The 17,575-nt window shown below is 41.8% G+C and overlaps 1 protein-coding gene and 1 long non-coding RNA gene across 4 annotated transcripts in view; one reads left to right on the plus strand and one right to left on the minus strand.

Moving 5' to 3' along the window:
* The window catches only part of LOC134087127 (uncharacterized), a 377,321-nt gene that overhangs the window by 307,638 nt on the left and 52,108 nt on the right, over positions 1–17,575 (plus strand). The window lies entirely within an intron of this gene.
* Positions 586–17,424, minus strand: tm9sf4 (transmembrane 9 superfamily protein member 4). Of its 2 annotated transcripts, none has more exons than XM_062540379.1 (18): positions 17,377–17,424; positions 16,204–16,311; positions 15,710–15,809; positions 15,185–15,353; positions 14,324–14,465; positions 13,954–14,077; positions 13,608–13,726; positions 11,184–11,295; positions 10,791–10,861; positions 10,240–10,372; positions 8,702–8,783; positions 8,380–8,455; positions 7,620–7,703; positions 6,276–6,451; positions 4,672–4,735; positions 3,929–4,048; positions 2,297–2,386; positions 586–1,338 (listed from the first exon to the last, which is right to left on the minus strand). In XM_062540379.1, the coding sequence occupies exons 1-18, from the start codon at positions 17,407–17,409 to the stop codon at positions 1,189–1,191; spliced, it is 1,953 nt and encodes a 650-aa protein (XP_062396363.1). In that variant the 5' UTR covers positions 17,410–17,424; the 3' UTR covers positions 586–1,188. The 2 variants fall into 2 exon arrangements, with proteins under 2 accessions (XP_062396363.1, XP_062396364.1); XM_062540380.1 differs by lacking the exon at positions 17,377–17,424 and adding an exon at positions 17,248–17,266.

The following is a 17,575-nucleotide window of genomic DNA, read 5'->3' on the forward strand; positions in this document are numbered from 1 at the left end:
TCCAAGCATATACATGATCTGTGTGTGTGTGTGTGTGTGTGTGTGTGTGTGTGTGTGTGTGTGTGTGTATGTGTGGCATGTTCCAATGAAATATCAACAGAATGTTTGAGCTGTATAATAAATGTATGTTTTGACAAACAGGTATTTCTAAATTCATAAAGACAAAAGTATTCAACACAAACATGGCACTGGGTGTCACTGTCCAGCACCTCTGTTCTGCTGCCCATAACTATGGTATGTTAATCTTCACACATCATTAACAGTGGATAGTGGAAACAGGTCCAACCAACATGTCTTACAACATGTGGTCTCTCACCCACCCACCCCTCCGACCCCTTCCCCTACCCACCCACACACGCTCTTCTTCCAAGAGCTGGATCATTTGAAACTGCAACTGTGACATTATTAAGAGTAGTAATGCCATGGAGGCCATGGTGAAAACACACAAACACGCACATCCCCGTATCCAGGTCCATTACTGCAGCATCATCATCATCACCATCATCTATCAGCCCAACCTCTTTGTTTTCATCGACAACAGCACACTCTCAGCATGACCACGGGCCAACTGCCATATAGCAAAGGTACAAATTAAATAGATATATTTTAAAAAACAAACAAATAATGCATTTGTAAAATTATACAATATGCCCAACCCCCAAGAAATCCCCCATACCCTCGAGTCCATGCCTCTTCTGAGCCAACCAATAATAATAAAAAAAAACCTTTCAAGACAGTCTGAGTCGATTTAAACACTTTGGCCCATGATTTGTGTCAATGTAGAGACAAGATTCAAATAAATCAAATACAAACACAAAAAGTTGAGGAGAAAAAACAAACAAAAAAAAAACAGTCCAGCCAAAAAAAAACGTTTCATCTTTGCCAAAGGGGAGGAGACTGGGAGCAGGCCAGTGAGAAAGACAGACAGACAGACACGGGGAGACAGAGAGAGTCAGGATTTCTGAAGCTTGTGCACAATCCACCCGTCTGTTCTCTGCTCTGAACTACCGGAGGAGACGTTTCTCAAGAATTCACCTCGTGCTCTGTCTGCGTACACATCAGTGCTCGTTTAACAATAAAACAAACAAAAAGTAATCGTCGTTTTAAAACAAAAATGGACCAAAACAAGAACAAAAACAACACAAATGTTGTAACCAAACCAAGGGTGAGTGTAAAAGAAGCAGCAGCTCAGTCAATCTTGACAGCGGCGTAGATCTTGCGGATGAACATGTATGCGGCGTAGAAGCCGATTGTGCCTGTTAGCAGCCAGAAGGACAACACCATCAGGGCGGTGTAGCCGAAATACAGCAGGGAGGGAATGAACTCCACTATGTCCAGCTGTGACGGAGGGAGGAGAGAGAAACAATACAGAAGAATTACAAGGACATGAAATCGGGAGGTTTATCACATGACGTAAATACATGCAATCCAATTCCTTCAACACAAATTAAACGGCGCACCTAATAACACTGCTACGTTGGTAACAACTGCCATTTCACTTTAGCATCAATGCTGACAACCAAATAGAAACACACTCAGAGGTCAGGACAGAAATAAAGCGGGACCGCCGTCGATGTTAATCAGTATGGAGACAAGTGGGCTCGCTTGCTCGCTCACTCTCTCACACACACACACACACCAAATTTCACTCTTGAGAAAAGATCATTAAATGCCGACTTAGGCCCCATAAACACATATGGTTCTGTTCAATCAATTAACAGCCCTCTGAACACTCACACAATGCTAAATATCATAAAAAACAGTACTGTATTTTCTGGCAAGCAGTCAATCAGACAATCATTAGGGAACGAACGGGCTACGATCCAAGCAACACACTCTGAAGGGGTCTATATGCTGGCGTTTGAGTCCCTGCATACAGCCAAATTTTAATGCTTTTATTTCCTGTTTTCCAACAAATATGTTGAAAGTATCAATTCAGGGATCAGACAGAACCAATTATGAAGGACTTCGGGGCATTTTCTGTTTAGTGTTATGAGTCCACTGACAGGGCAGAAAGGGTCTGCGCTTCAACGTTTCTCAAAGATAGTGGGATTTGTGGGATTTATACACAGCAAATAGTCAGTGGGCCTTTGGAAATACAGATTTCTGGAAAGGGATTTGCTCTTTCACAAGTTTGGGCCAAATGCTTGCATATTACACAGAATAAAGCAGACCCTGTGATTGCAGCAGAGTTACCATCAGCAAATAAGTGGGTGTGCATAACAATGTGCTGCATCCGACATTAGAAACTGTACCAAAGAGATGATTGAGTGTAATACCTTTACTGGATGCTTACCTTATTCACAAAGTAAAAGACGGCGTAGACCAACACATAGAAGGCAGATCCTCCTGACACCAGGAAGGTCCTCCACCACCACCGATAATCCTGGAAGAGCACAGGTCAGAGATGAGCACACACAGGGTCTACCACGAGGAGCTGACACAGGGGAGGGGGCAGGGAGGCTGGCTTTTCCAACGGTAAATATCAACAATTTCAGAGCCGAGCAAGATAGGCCTGTTATAAACGTCTTTATTTCCACTGGATTTTCTGGCCAGTGATCCATCTTGTGCGTAGCACTCTAAACTGGTTGGTAAATATATAAACTGGCTTGGGAGATAAGGGAGGATGTGCTGCTGCATCATGAGCAGTTGGAGTATTAAAGGGATACAGTTACACTTGTCCTTATACGCTGCTTGAGTATTAAAGGGATACAGTTACACTTGTCCTTATACGCTGCTTGAGTATTAAAGGGATACAGTTACACTTGTTCTTATACGCTGCTTGAGTCTTAAAGGGACACAGTTACACTTGTTCTTATACGGTACTTGAGTATTAAAGGGACACAGTTACACTTGTCCTTATACACTGCTTGGGATATTAAAGGGATACAGTTACACTTGTCCTTATACGGTGCTTGAGTATTAAAGGGATACAGTTACACTTGTCCTTATACGCTGCTTGAGTATTAAAGGGATACAGTTACACTTGTCCTTATACGGTGCTTAAGTATTAAAGGAACACAGTTACACTTGTCCTTATACGGTGCTTAAGTATTAAAGGAACACAGTTACACTTGTCCTTATACGGTGCTTAAGTATTAAAGGAACACAGTTACACTTGTCCTTATACGGTGCTTGAGTATTAAAGGGATACAGTTACACTTGTCCTTATACGCTGCTTGAGTATTAAAGGGACAGTTACACTTGTCCTTAAACGCTGCTTGAGTATTAAAGGGACAGTTACACTTGTCCTTATATGCTGCTTGAGTATTAAAGGGATACAGTTACACTTGTCCTTATACGGTGCTTGAGTATTAAAGGGACAGTTACACTTGTCCTTATACGGTGCTTGAGTATTAAAGGGACAGTTACACTTGTCCTTATACGGTGCTTGAGTATTAAAGGGACAGTTACACTTGTCCTTATACGGTGCTTGAGTATTAAAGGAACACAGTTACACTTGTCCTTATACGCTGCTTGAGTATTAAAGGGACACAGTTACACTTGTCCTTATACGCTGCTTGAGTATTAAAGGGATACAGTTACACTTGTCCTTATACGCTGCTTGAGTATTAAAGGGATACAGTTACACTTGTCCTTATACGCTGCTTGAGTATTAAAGGGATACAGTTACACTTGTCCTTATACGCTGCTTGAGTATTAAAGGGATACAGTTACACTTGTCCTTATACGCTGCTTGAGTATTAAAGGAACACAGTTACACTTGTCCTTATACGCTGCTTGGGATATTAGGACTAACAAAACAAATCTCTCAAGGCGAAGGAGGAGACATTCTGTGACTTTCAGGAGCAAGAAACAGACTCAATATAAATCGCACACACACGTGGACGGGGACGTGGAACACACACACACACACACGCACACACACACTCACACGCACGCACACACACACACACCGCTGCCTCACCTCAGCACACAGTTGAAAGTAGACCATGACTATACTGATCTGTGAGCAGGACACCACCAGGATGATGAAGACCAGGAAGAGGAACCCAAACAGGTAATAAAACTGGTTCTCCCAAATGGCCTGCAAGAGATGGGAGCACACAGGTTAGGACACAAGCACACAACAAGCACTTTACGCGCCTACACTGCAGGCTATTCACTAGACTAGTGCCAGGCTTAGTGTAACATTACCCTCCTTACTGGTTTCATTTGAATTGTTCCATCTTAAGTCATTAAGCACAGTGTGATAGCATATCAACATTCATTGTGCATTTATTTGCACTAGGACTGCAACAATTAATTGATAAATTGATTAGTTGTCAACTATTCAATTAATCACCAAATATTTTGGTAATTGGGCAATTGGGTAACCAGTTTATGTACAGCTTCTTGAACTTGAATATTTGTTTTAGATTTCTATTCCAGTAAACAAGATATCTTTGTCAAAATAAGGGATCAAGGGATATCATCTTGGGCTTTGGGCAACAGTGATTAACATTTTGTTCAACTTTTTCTGTCATTTTATCAATCAAACAACTGATTGATTAATCAAGAAAATAATCGTTAGTTGCAGCCCAAATTTGCACATGATTCTTGTTCTAATGCAAACAATAACCAAGTACAGGAAAGGAGCTCCATCCTCCCTCTAGAGGACAACAGGAAAGAGGACAACAAAGGTAGAGTGAGGTGCGACGGCTGACTTACACTGAAGATGAAGAACAGCTCGATGAACATGGCCCCAAAGGGTAGGATTCCAGCCATCAGGATCCTACAGGGTAACGAGCACACATGATCACAGTGCCCAAAACATATCTACTGACAAAATGTCCATATGATGTCTTCGGGCTGCTATTCTTGAAGTTGCATGGCTGGTTCTCTTGTTATCGGTTATACGGATTTCAATGTTGGACTTCCTGCTTTCAATGATGTAAAAATCATAATTTTACATCATTGAAAGCAGGAAGTCCTATTCATGGGTTTCATTGACAGTCACATTGGCATCATATCGATTGTTACATTGCTCATGCTACCAAGTCATTCAGTGGGGGGGCATTTGTGATGTGTCTCAGATATTTTGGTTGCTTGCTACTCATTCCTGAAAATGATAATTTGTGACTCTCCACAGCAAAACCAGTCGCTTGTCGCAACAGGCGTTTCCGAGAAAAATGACCATTTATGTTACTTGTGCTAAAATTGTTGTTTTGAAACAGTGGGAGGTCTACACTGTACGGCCGTGAATACATTTCGCTGAAAAACTTACCTTTTCTAGTCTAAAAACGTGAGTTTCTTGAGGTAAGAAATTGAACTCAAGCAGAATGTTAGCGGCGTCTCGTTTTTGCCCCTCTACTCTAATATTTACGGTAAATGCACTCATTGACGACCACCAAGCTATCCGCGTGCTGTGCCATTGTAAATACAAGTAATTACCGTAAATCTTGAAGTAGCTGCGACCTTACAAATTGTTTGTGAGTGTTGAGCCAACAGTCAACTTCAGAGGCAGATTTCTCCGTTTCTCTCTTGGCATGACAGGATGAACTCAACTCCTTTGAATGTTTATATTTCAGTAATATGACGTTCAATTCATTAGATATAGGTATCGTTTTGAAGGTTGATAATGCCCTTTCATGAAAACTTAATAACTGTAATTTTGAAAATTTGAACAATGTGACTGGTTTTGCCGTGGAGAGTCACATTTGTAGTATCTGCCAAGCGTATCACTTCAAATGAAAAAGAGAAGAGCTATTAAAACTGTAACACTATGTCACATTGGTCATAGGCCTATACGTCACTGTTATTGTGAGCATCGTTTTTTGTGTTCGGCTCTAGAGTGACGTGGGATTTCTTTCGGCTCTTCATGTTAAACTGGTTAGCCACCCCTGAATTAGATGTTCAAGCTCAGTAATTTAGGTTTAAGGCTACACATACCTCAAAACATGTTTAGTCAGTAGGACAAGACACAAGAGACACAATAAAAGTCATCAGCTACACTAAGCCATCATGCCTTCAGGTCAGGTGGCTGTGCATGTGCCCATTATATGCCAATTATTTGTTGCTCAACTGGGCCTAACAGACAAACAATAACAATACAAACAGGAATGCTGTGAAGGCTTCCTGTAATAAACTACTCTCAGTGCAATCTAGATTGCTCTCTTCCATGTTGCACTTACACATCACACTGGCAGAGTACCTTCTCTGAAAGAAGGAGGGCGCCACTTCCATGTTACTCTGCACAAACCAATGACTACGGATATATACCTATGCAGTCATTGACACAAACACAGTTGAATTAGCACAGGCAAGAGACTCACCCTACAAACTTGTTCATGTACCAGCGCTGCTCGGGCACCTGTCGCGGGATCTGATTGGTGCGCACAGGGTTATCATAGGGCTGTTTGCGGAATCCGAAGTAGTAGCCCAGGTAGACGAGCGGCATGGAGATGCCGAACCACATGCACAGCAGAGCCAGCATGGTCGTGAAGGGCACCTGTGGGAGTTCACCAGCAGCCATGAAAATACACCCAAAGTCAGATGCGTACGAGACAGGTACAAATGGAAAACATTGGCCTCGTTTCCCAGATTCTTTAACTCATTGGCTGCCAGCCATTTTCAGTGCAGAGCGCTCCATACTGCCAGACGTTTTACAGCATTTTGACCGTTTTTCCAAGATCCACCGAACGGTGAGCTTTATGACTATATAAACATCAAAGGTACCAAATGAAAGAGTAGACTCTCTTCTTTCACCAGGAAAAAACGGTTTGTTTCTATCGTTTTCCGTTCTTTAGTAATCGTCAGTAGAACATGGGTTGGTTTTGCTAAAAACATTGTTTTTGACCAAAAAGTGGAGAAAACGATCTTTTTGTGAAAATCAACTTTTCAACGTTAGCGTTTCAGTAGTATGTCAACCACGATTGCACTGTTATCTCGCCAGTCTCATCAAGGTTGCTAGGGACTCTGATGGTCGCTATAGACTCTGAACAGGACGGTAGACTTAGCAAGCTAGCACTAGCAAAGTTGTTGTTAGTCTAGCAATATTCAATGTAAATGCATCATACCGTTCACATGTTTTCCATCCTTGATGTAAGAAGTAAGCATATTTATTTGCTGGACCACGTGCAAACTAGATCCACCGTGGTCGATCTTCAGTATGTTAGCCTGTTAGCTTGCTGTATATGTCACTGCATGTTGGCTCTACAGGCAGATACTAATCATCAAAATGGCACTGCTGACATCTAGCGGTTCGGATCGCTAGTACAGTCTGTTTGAAAGCCTGAAACTCTGCCAGATCGTTCCCAAGCCCACCCATGAGCCCTCCCCATTGAAAAACGCAATTGACGTTTATAGACGTCAATGGCAGTGAAGGTATGAGTCTAAATTGACGTTTAAAGACGTAAATGGCAGTGAATGAGTTAAGAAGCTCTTAAGTGCTAAGAACTTCTTAGGAGCGCTCCAAGAACATTCTAAGAACGCTCCTAAGAAGTTTCTCAGCACTTAAGAGCTTATTAACGAATCTGGGAAACGCAGCCATTATCTGTACACTGAAAACAAAAAAAACAACAAAAAAAAACCACATAGACACAAAGAACAGGTAGGGAAAATGAAGACCAAAAAAAGCAATCACACATATAGTACACAGACATATAAAGCACACTCACCGCTCCTGAAGAGTGCTCTCCCCAGATAAAGCAATTTAGCACAAAGCAGATGCTGAACACCACACCGGGGTAGAGAGTGGCCGTCTGTGCAGAGTAGAGACAACAATAGTCTACATCAATCAAATGGGCCCATAAGGGTCAGCCCAGATACATGCATTTAGAGCATGCAATCTAGAATATCTTATTTCCCACATGCCTGTTCATCACATTAAATGACGGTAACAATTACATCTTTGTTTTGGCAAGTAGCCTACAAGCAGAACAATGTATAGAAGGTCAGTCACTATCGGAAAATAAGTCCCTTCAGGACTAAGCAAGACCCTGTCAGGATTTATTTTCCGATAATGACAGTAGTTCTATACATCATCCCTTACATAACCTCTCTCTCCAACTTAAAACATAAACATATCAGATCCAGAACATATCTTTAACCCTCACTCATGCTATATCCACACATAGCCGGGTATTTCTAAAAACAGATGGTTTTCCACCTTCCCATATTAAAATAATTCCGTATAAAGAAAAATAATAATCTTGTGTGGCAGAAAGGCCAAAATATGTAAAACAATATCTGAGTCATCACTAGTACAGAGCACAATACACATGATCATAATGCATTGTGTTTGTGTGTAATATGGTACAGGATCCCTCCATACAGGTACTCTTCTCTCTAACTGTAGTCACCCTATATTGAGAAGTGCAGTAGTTCTGGAGGAAGGCTGTGTAAGAGAACCAGAAGGGGACATTCAGAGAGACTCACACAGAATGCTCCCTTCCTCCATCGGTGGCCCTTCAATGTGCGGTAAAGTCTGCCGGCAAAGTATCCACCAAACAACCTGTGCAAAACCCATCCAATCCAATCCATTAACAACTTATTCCAACAGATTAGCAATAATCACACAAATTACAGAAACATCCAGAGGATACCTACAGAAGTACACTAAAAAACTAAATATGCAAACAATTAAATTGATCAGACACAAGATTTTAATGAATACAAATGTACATGACTAGTCTTGCCGTGTAAATTATGGTGTGTGTGTGTGTGCGTGTGTGTTCCTGTGTGCGTGTGTGCTGCTTACCCCATGAACATAAAGAGGAAACAGGCTGTGGTCATCAAAGCGCCTCGGCTGGAGGGAGACAGCATCCCCAGCATAGCCACAACTATGAAAACCAATAGTCACAAATATAAGCAAAGTTTCGGTAGAATGACAGTTCTTGAAATCAGACTGCTTAGGGCAGGGGTCACCAAACTCTTTTCTCTGGGGGCCACATTATCGTTCCTGACTGTAATTGGGGGGGGGGGCTGGGGCCGGGTCAGCTATATTACATACAATTGTATGATCCAGACCAAAATTACCACCAGCAGGCTTCATTGTGTAGTAGAGATTACTAGCCTGGCAAAGCCATCCCCACACTACTAGATCAACACTTGATTCCTGGCACTCTTTGTGGTGGGTTTCATGGTGATGACGCAGATTATGTTATTTTTCTTTACAAATAATACCAACTGCACGGTCCTTACACTGAACAAAAAGTAATCGTTGGTCCACTGTTCTTTGAAAACTCTCTGTAAACTTTTTTGTAATAACGAGTGTCTGCCTGCAAAATAGTGGGCATGATGAGTTGCAGAAAAGTGGATGGAATGGGATCCAGAGTGCATGTAAATATACAAAACATCTGCACCATGTACTGTGCATCCTGCAGATGGACTACTGTATAGTTGTCCATTTCAAGGACTCAAAGGGGGATCTTTATTCTTATGTGTACTACTCATTAGGTAAAGAGAGCTCTATTTTGAATGGTATGCTAATTCACGGGGGACACACAAAAGTAGATTCTTAGCAGGTGCACTTCAATCAACAAGAGAGAGCCGCATAATCCTTCACATGGCTATTCCACTGTCACACTATTGTTCACATAAATAGTAGTATATGAGAGACATCCTACATTACAGGAGGTTACTCCTGTAAACTGAGACAGATCTATAAAGATTACAGTTTGCCTGAGAGATCAGCAAAACTGGTTGCGTGGGATTCCACAACAAATCCATGCACTAATTAGGTTAAGTGGACTGCAGGGTTATAAAGCAGTACTGAAGCATTTCCTTTAGCACACATGCCACAGGTTAACACTTTAAATGCCGCACTGTTTTCAGAGTCTCAGCAATCTAGATCTTTGTTGACCGTTTTTGTAGAGCCACAGCGTATTCTATATTACAGCGATGGACACATACTATGGCTCGTTTGAAAGGTGAGACTTTAAGCTCTCCGTGTAGGCTGGGTGAAACCTACCTGACCTGCCAGCGAATTTGGATTTCGCCCGGCAGCTCAGGCTGGGTACATGCACATCTATCTCCTCTGTCTGTGGGATAAGTGTGCAGATGCCATTTTTAAAAAAGGCCAACAACGCCTGTATTTCTTGAGAAAACTTAATTTTTTCAATGTGGACAACACAATCTTGACCTTATTTTACAGGCCTTTAATTGAAAGCATTCTCTGCTATGGTATTGTTTGTTGGTATGGGCATTCTAAAGTAACACATAAAAGTAAACTGGGGAAGATTGTTGCTTCGTGTATGTCAGAAATGAGAGTAGGGTTAAAGGGGTAGTAGAACTCACAGATCACAATAAGGATCATGCAGAAAAGCTGGATGCCAGACCCCAGCAGAGAGCTGAGGATCATGGGATACTGAGGTGGGCGGAACACATCGCCATGGACGTTCTTCCAGCCTGACTCCTCCATGGTATCCTCCTGTGAGATAGAGGAGAAAGCAGAGAGAGAGAGAGGGAAAAAGAAAGAAAGAAAGGAAGAAAGAGAAACACAAGTGAATAAAAAAGAGGGAAGGAGTAATATCAATTTTCTCTGAACAATATAATGTCCGTAATATCTCTCTTTTGTTGCTTTGCCTCAACTCTATTATTTTACTTGTTAACATTGTATTAGACAAACAAATATGTACACAAGTGCATAAAATACACAGAAATGTTTAAACAACCTTTTCACCATACCTCATTAAAAGTGGTACTAGTGATGAGAGAGAACAGCACCAGCTTAAGTGTTTTGGTGCCTTAATAAAGCACTATATAAAGTGCAGTGTTGCTGTTGCTGTAACAATGGCAGCCAGATTGGCTGAACTGAGCTGCAGATCACAGATAGAGGAGTAGCTTACAATGTCATCCTCTCTGTTGTAGTTTGCAATGTCCTTCCTCAGGGTCCTGATGATGATCATGCTCAGGATACCTGGGGGTTAAACATGTGAATGAATGAGAATACTCCACTGCTTGTACCAAGATGAACAAATAATACAAATCTAATCTTTTAAAGTTAGATGTTGTGGTAACATATTTTGTGTGTTGTGTAATATATAAGCCTATTTCATATGCTTTCAATGAATTCATTACTTTGTCATATTTTCCATTGGACATTCAGACCATTTATATTATACGACATGTGAAACCATACAATTTCTGGCTGTAGCAGGCTAATGTGGCCTTGAAAATGTCTCTTCTGTAGTAGAAGCTAACAGCAGGAGAGATCTCCGTTGTTGCGCTAGCCCACCCACCTGACAAGAAGAAGACCACCACCACAGAGTTGACGATGGAGAACCAGTGGATCTGCACGTCGCTCATGGTGAGGTAGGTGTCCCAGCGGGAAGCCCATTTCACCTCGCTCTCCTGCGCGGGAACAAGACCAGGCAGAGGCACGATGAGCTCATGAAAATCCTCATTATCTGTCTCTCTTTGCTTTTGCAATGACCTGCCTACTGGTTTCTCTGAGCTATCTATTATGACGATTGACAGAATCACTGTAGCTAGAACCGAGGGGTGAAAATACCAAAAGCTAGAGGAAACTTGACAGTGCTAGACTTCACTCGAGAGATCTGAATAAAATACCCTAGTGCTGCTTGTTCACATTCAGTGCAGTGAATTCTCAGTGGCATGAAAATATGATCAAACTTGATGAGGAATGACTTTTTACACCTGAAGGCTATAATTGCCTTTGGCCTCATACCTACAGCCTTAAGCTAGAAGTATACTCGACGCGCCCGACCTGTCGCGCGATAAAGTGACGTCAAAATGACGTAACTTCCTGTGTCGCAAGGCACATTTCAGCCGCGCGCCGACCTGTCGCGCACCGAACATTTTATATCAGCCGCGCGCGCCAACCTCGCACGACAACTAGGAAGAGATTGAAGCCAAGCTCACGGAGCCAGTGTCCTTCTACAGTCATCAACCACATAAACCACATTCAGGCATTATCATATAGCCTATCCAACATCTTAAATAAGCCCATTCATTTTTAAAACGACTGTAGTCATGAAGTTTGAATAATAGTAAGTGTGAGAAGTGGGAAGTTAACTTGGCTAGGCTGCAGCAAGAGTTGCCGTTTGGATGACTGATTTGTCGTGAACCACGTTGGATAAGTTAACGAAGTTACCAGTGAGAGTTGCAACAGGAGGATATTAGGGGGAAAGGACTAGGACTGAGGCACATAAGCATTCCAGCAAAAGGTAAGGAAGAGATTTATTTTCAACCAAAGGATATCTGCTAGACCTAAAAATATATATCTTTCCATTTAGGGAGATTACACTCATCTCATAAACGAGATGGTAGGCTAATCCTTCAGTTGTGCAAGCTAAGTCTGAAATATCAGCAAAGAAGCTAGTTGCTACTGCCATTAACGTCAATGGATACCGTGCCTCTGTTCAGGAGAATACTGCAAATTGTGTCGCGACTACCACGCGCAAGTATACATGGTTACAACGTTCCCCGTGACGTCAACATGTCGCACGACAAGTCGGGTGCATCGAGTGTACCGACCGCTTTACAGCTGTGGAGATATCCTTTTACCACCCAAATCCCACTTGTGTCATAATGCTTAAAAAATGATCGACAAATTACGGGGATGAGGGCACTACACGTGTTCTAATTGTATGTTTCACAATGGGGAAATATCCCAATAAAGGTTAGGGCTACGAGTGGGACACTATCCATCCTTTTGTTTGGGCACCGCTATACCTATGATTACATGTGAATTAATTTGCAGTCACCGTTAAAAACTTCAGGTCATGTCTGCTGCCATTTTGTGCTTATAAAAAGCTTCAAGAAAAAATGTCTAACGTCGCCATTTCTTATGATCAGTTTACCAAGTGCAAATAAAGTGTGGCTGCCCTTAAAAGTCTAGCAAGATATTAGCATTCTGACCAAACTAATCTAATAGTAATCTATAATCTATAAACGTAGGCAGCCAGCACAAGATGCTTGATTAATGTAATCATGCTTGATCAACATTTCAAACAAAGTAGCAACACAGCCGCACGTGCAAAGATAGTCACACAAATTAGCTTGCAAGGGCATTTGGGAGAAATCAAAGTACCACTCTTGACTCGGTGTTACAACGTTTGGGGTCGCCAATGTTTTGAGACATCAAAATAGTCACCTGCCAACAAAGGTTGGGAACCCTTGCATTACAGTCTCTGCTTCTCCATTACTGGGCATTGATTTAAAATGAATTAAATCCATTTTTAAAATGTGCAGACAATATGCTACAAAATTCTGCAGAACAAGGTGAAGACATTATGCTGTGAAATTATGCCAAACTGTACATTATGGCCATTGAAGCACACACATTTGATATGCCCATATATCTCAAAACAGCAAGAGTGCAACTTCTTGTTTTGCTGTAACGAGCAATGTAAACTCTGTAGTAGAGACACATTAGTAATGCTTGTTACTCTGGCGACAACCACTGTGTACCTAAAAAAGGATTCTACTGATAAGACTAGTCTACCTGTCTGCCTTAACCCTGCCTAACCCTGTTCTGGGAGTGTTGCAGGATATGGAGGTATGTTCCACCCTACCTTTGTGCTGTAAGTGTATTGACAAGAGGATGTGTGTGGAACGAGGAGAATGAGGGTGCTGTGGCAAGAGTGCAATCGTGTCACAATGTGCCACGCCGCGCCACGCTTCGCGGCACTGTACCGTACCTTCCACTGCACGGAGTAGGTAAACAGGAGGCTGTTCTCCTTGGCTGGGTCAATCTCCTGAGGGACCGAGCCACTGACCTCAGGAAGGACACATGTCCCCTTGTCATCCGCCTTCAGGTCTGAGAGAGGGAAAGGAGTCATGGGTAATCAGGTAGCAGAAAACTAATCAAGAAGAAATAGATTATGTATTACAATGTAATAGTGCAATATGTAATTTGCAACTGTTTAATACAATGTATGTAATACATAGATAACATAAAATGACTACTATAAGATCATTATTGTCATAATTAAATAATATGCAATAATGAAGTATAACTGAAAGAACAGCAATCAAAGGGCTCACCATCTGTTCTCACACTCTGAGGTACCACTTCAAAGCGCACCACTCTGAAGTTGTCCTCCTCCTCTCCCTCCACCTTCTCTCTGTGGTAGTACAGGATGAAGGAGAGGTGGTTGTGCAAGTAGAACTGTGGAATGGGTGAGGAAACCGAACAAACAGAAGAACAGGTCACACAACGTCACTGATCAACAGAGCTAGCAGCTAGGCAAACAATGGAGGGATTTCACGTAGCTCAGTGTGCTTAGTCATCAATCAACAAACAGTGACAAAAGAAATGAAAAAATATATATACAACAAATAAATCTGTGCGCTAATGACAGTTTAGCTTTGTCTGGATGTGATCACTACGCTATTGTACAATTCAATTCAATACCTTGTTATTCTCTGAGAATCCCAGTCTGTAACCATGCTCAAACTGAACATCCTTCACCAGGTCTTTCTTCTCCTCCTCTCCCCCTGCCTCTCGGTTAGGGTAGTACTCCAGGCGGGTGGCTACTGGCAGGTTATCCGCAATCCTGATAATACACAGCAAAGGCTCAATTAACCAATCAAGAGCATGAAATTATTCAATCCCTGGATAAAATCACGGAATCACAGCCAGGACTACTTTTAACCATGCATTAACCATGCATCAGAGGTTACATGGCATGCGCACACTTTCTGCAGTGCCAAAACAGCTTATCTAAGATCTAACCCAGCATTATTAATGTTATATCAAGATAAATAAAAATATAGCAGTTATTGTTTTCAGTATAAAGAGACTTGCCTATCGCTTCCTCGAAAACCATTTGACTTGCTACAAGTCAAAATGTTATTAAATGAAGACGTCTCATCATGAAAACAAGTACATTTGGCTCCCAGTGCCATGAGCAAATTTGTCTTGATAAGACTCCTTAAAATAGGTCGACCCTCTTTTTAAAGTCAAAATCATCTTACAAGAGAGAACTAAGTAAGTGTCTAAATACTAAAAAAAATAAAATCAAATATATTTTTTGATCTTAATATAAGATTAACACTTTTAGATGTATTTATTTTTTGCAGTGAATGTAAATGAACATTAACATAACTAAGACCTACCTCAATGTATTTGTACATGAAGTACAAGTCCTAAAACTCCTAAATCTAGACTTCTTAAGGCCCTGCGGAGACCCTACATGCCTGACTCTACACTTGGTTCCACCCTGTACCCAAAAGCATATTGAGACCGTGTGCACAAGCTCTGGCTGGGGCTCACAGGTGGACGTAGTACTCCTCCTGAATCCGCTCGGCCACCAGTTTGCTCTCCTCCACAGTCAGCTTCGCCGGCTTGTCTGGCTTGCCACACACCAGCTCACACTTGCGGTCCTGGTTCATGAGCACCGAGTACGGCGTGTTCACGATGCGGTCTCCACGCAGGACCTCCCCTGTTCAGCAGGAGCAGAGAGACTCATGTCAAGATCGTCTTAACTGCGGTTGTACTTTGCATGGTTCAATAAGCCCCGAGAGAACGTAGGTTCCAGTGATGTTTTGAACAGCTAAGGGGCATTTGTTAGGCTCAGTGAAATGTGGTCAAGGTGTATGTTTGTGTTGGATTTTACAACAGCAGTGAACAAGATTCAGCCAATCACAATCAAGGATTCTGAGAGGATGACACACCTTCTACTCAACTAGAAATATTTGCTCTATTGCAGGCAATCAGACTTTCACAGCAAAATAAAACCCAGAGGCACACATTCTAGTACATACAATCGTCCCAGAGCTTATGGAGAGATCATCTTACCGAGATTTTCTCCTTTGTAGACCACCTTCTCTGGCCGGCAGAAAGGGAGGGAGTAATACTCATAGGGCAGCTGAGTGCGGGAGCTGGTCAGCTTCACAGCCTACAAAGAGACAAGGGGAGCAGCATTAATCTAACACTGTACTACCCAGCATCTGGATCTGTTGATCAAATGGATTTGCATTGCCATGGAACAGCCAAACAAGCCAAGCGAGTGTGTTGTGGTTGTTTCAACAAAGCACTCTTGACAAGTGGTACTATTACTTTCATGACAAGGAAAATACAATAGTTAAGCTTGTATGGTGGGATTTTGCACAATTTCTTCAGCTATGAGGTTAATACACGGGGGCCGGTTAATATGGAATTAATACAGTTTTGTTTCTTTTAACTGGCATGCAACACTGTCCTGCGGCTTATACATAATGCAGCTAATACACAGGAAGTGACAGTACACAAACAAGCAAAGTAATAGAGGAGCTCCAAGGTAAGTGCCTTACCTTGATATCTACAGGACTGTTCTGGTGAAAGTTCATAGGAGCAACTCCAGGCACATAGAAGGACCTGGCTGTGGGTAGCAAGGTCAGCAGCAGAAGCACCCACGTCTCCTGCAAAGTATCATCATCACATGTGCATCAAGAACACATCATCCTGCATATCGTTTGCACAATCAATGCAGTGGATTGAGATATTTGGCTACATGTGCGCTATGCAATAATGGAACTACTTGTTTATCAAGTCTAAAACAAATGTAAAAAACATCAAATCTACCCATGAGCAAATTGACTAACGCAGTCATCAGTTATGGGCTATTCTAACAGGCAACGTTCACTTATGACAACCAGAATGAAAAGAGGGCTATGCACCTACATTTGTCTATTCAATAATTCGTTTACCTTCCAGAACAACTGTTAGTCATGAAAAAACGACAGACAACTCTCATTGGAGTCAAACCACTTGCCATGCAACTCTTACTTTCCAAAGGCCAAGTAACGTTTACTAGGTAATTCATACGACCTATCCCAACCCGGAAATATAGTATTCCAATGCTAAGTATGCCGCTGTATACTACTGTCCATGTTCATACAAAAGCAGACAAGCCAATTGTTAGTGGGTGAGCGAAACAACAGATACAACGCTGACATTAACAAGACCCTAATATACTCGATAATGTTTACACAGTTGACTTGCTACCAAAGGCTAACCTCACAATGCAACTAAGGCTAACTACAAGTAGCCTGTAACACCGCATCCTTGCTACCGAAACTGCAGAAACAACAAGAAATCAGTGTGATTCATTAAAACAACGCGACTTAGCAATTCACAAGACGAATATAGACAAAAGCAGTACGATGTGTTATAGGGTATACAACCATTCGAACTATCAACGTCTGTCAAATAAACAATTTCATACTACTCCACTAACATAATTAGCTAGCTAGTTGGCCGTCTAGCAGTCGTTGCTAACAGATAACTTAGCTAGCTGATTATGTCCCTAGCTTTGCCAACAACGACAACACATACGTGAACAAAAACTTGTTTACCTCTTCAAGAGTTGGGCACTATCAATATGTTCTGATCTAAATCGTGTATGTGAATCACACCAGCTCACACTATCTACGGGAAAGATATTTAGTCAAACTTGAGAGAGATGATTTTTCGTTTACACTTACCATCGCCGCCGCCATCTTGAATACACGTGTCATTCGAAACGTCACAGGAAATTGGCAAGATAGCTTGTTGTCTTAGTGGTTTGGTTCTTTGGTGTACATCCCCTGCTGAAAATGACTAAAAAACACAAACCTGTAGGCCAAACTTTTTGACACAATGAATTAGAATAATTGTTTCCTATTTTTGTAGGCATTCACCAAC

This window comes from Sardina pilchardus, chromosome 7 (assembly GCF_963854185.1).
Source record: "Sardina pilchardus chromosome 7, fSarPil1.1, whole genome shotgun sequence".
In the NCBI taxonomy this organism is placed as follows: Eukaryota; Metazoa; Chordata; class Actinopteri; order Clupeiformes; family Clupeidae; genus Sardina; species Sardina pilchardus.

Coding starts and splice junctions, on each gene's coding strand:
- tm9sf4 (XM_062540379.1), bottom strand. CDS start 17,409: ATGACACGTGTATTCAAGATGGCGGCGGCGATG. Junction 16,312..17,376: donor TCAAGATGGCGGCGGCGATG/GTAAGTGTAAAC, acceptor GATACTTTGCAG/GAGACGTGGGTGCTTCTGCT. Junction 14,078..14,323: donor GATTCTCAGAGAATAACAAG/GTATTGAATTGA, acceptor CCCATTCCACAG/TTCTACTTGCACAACCACCT.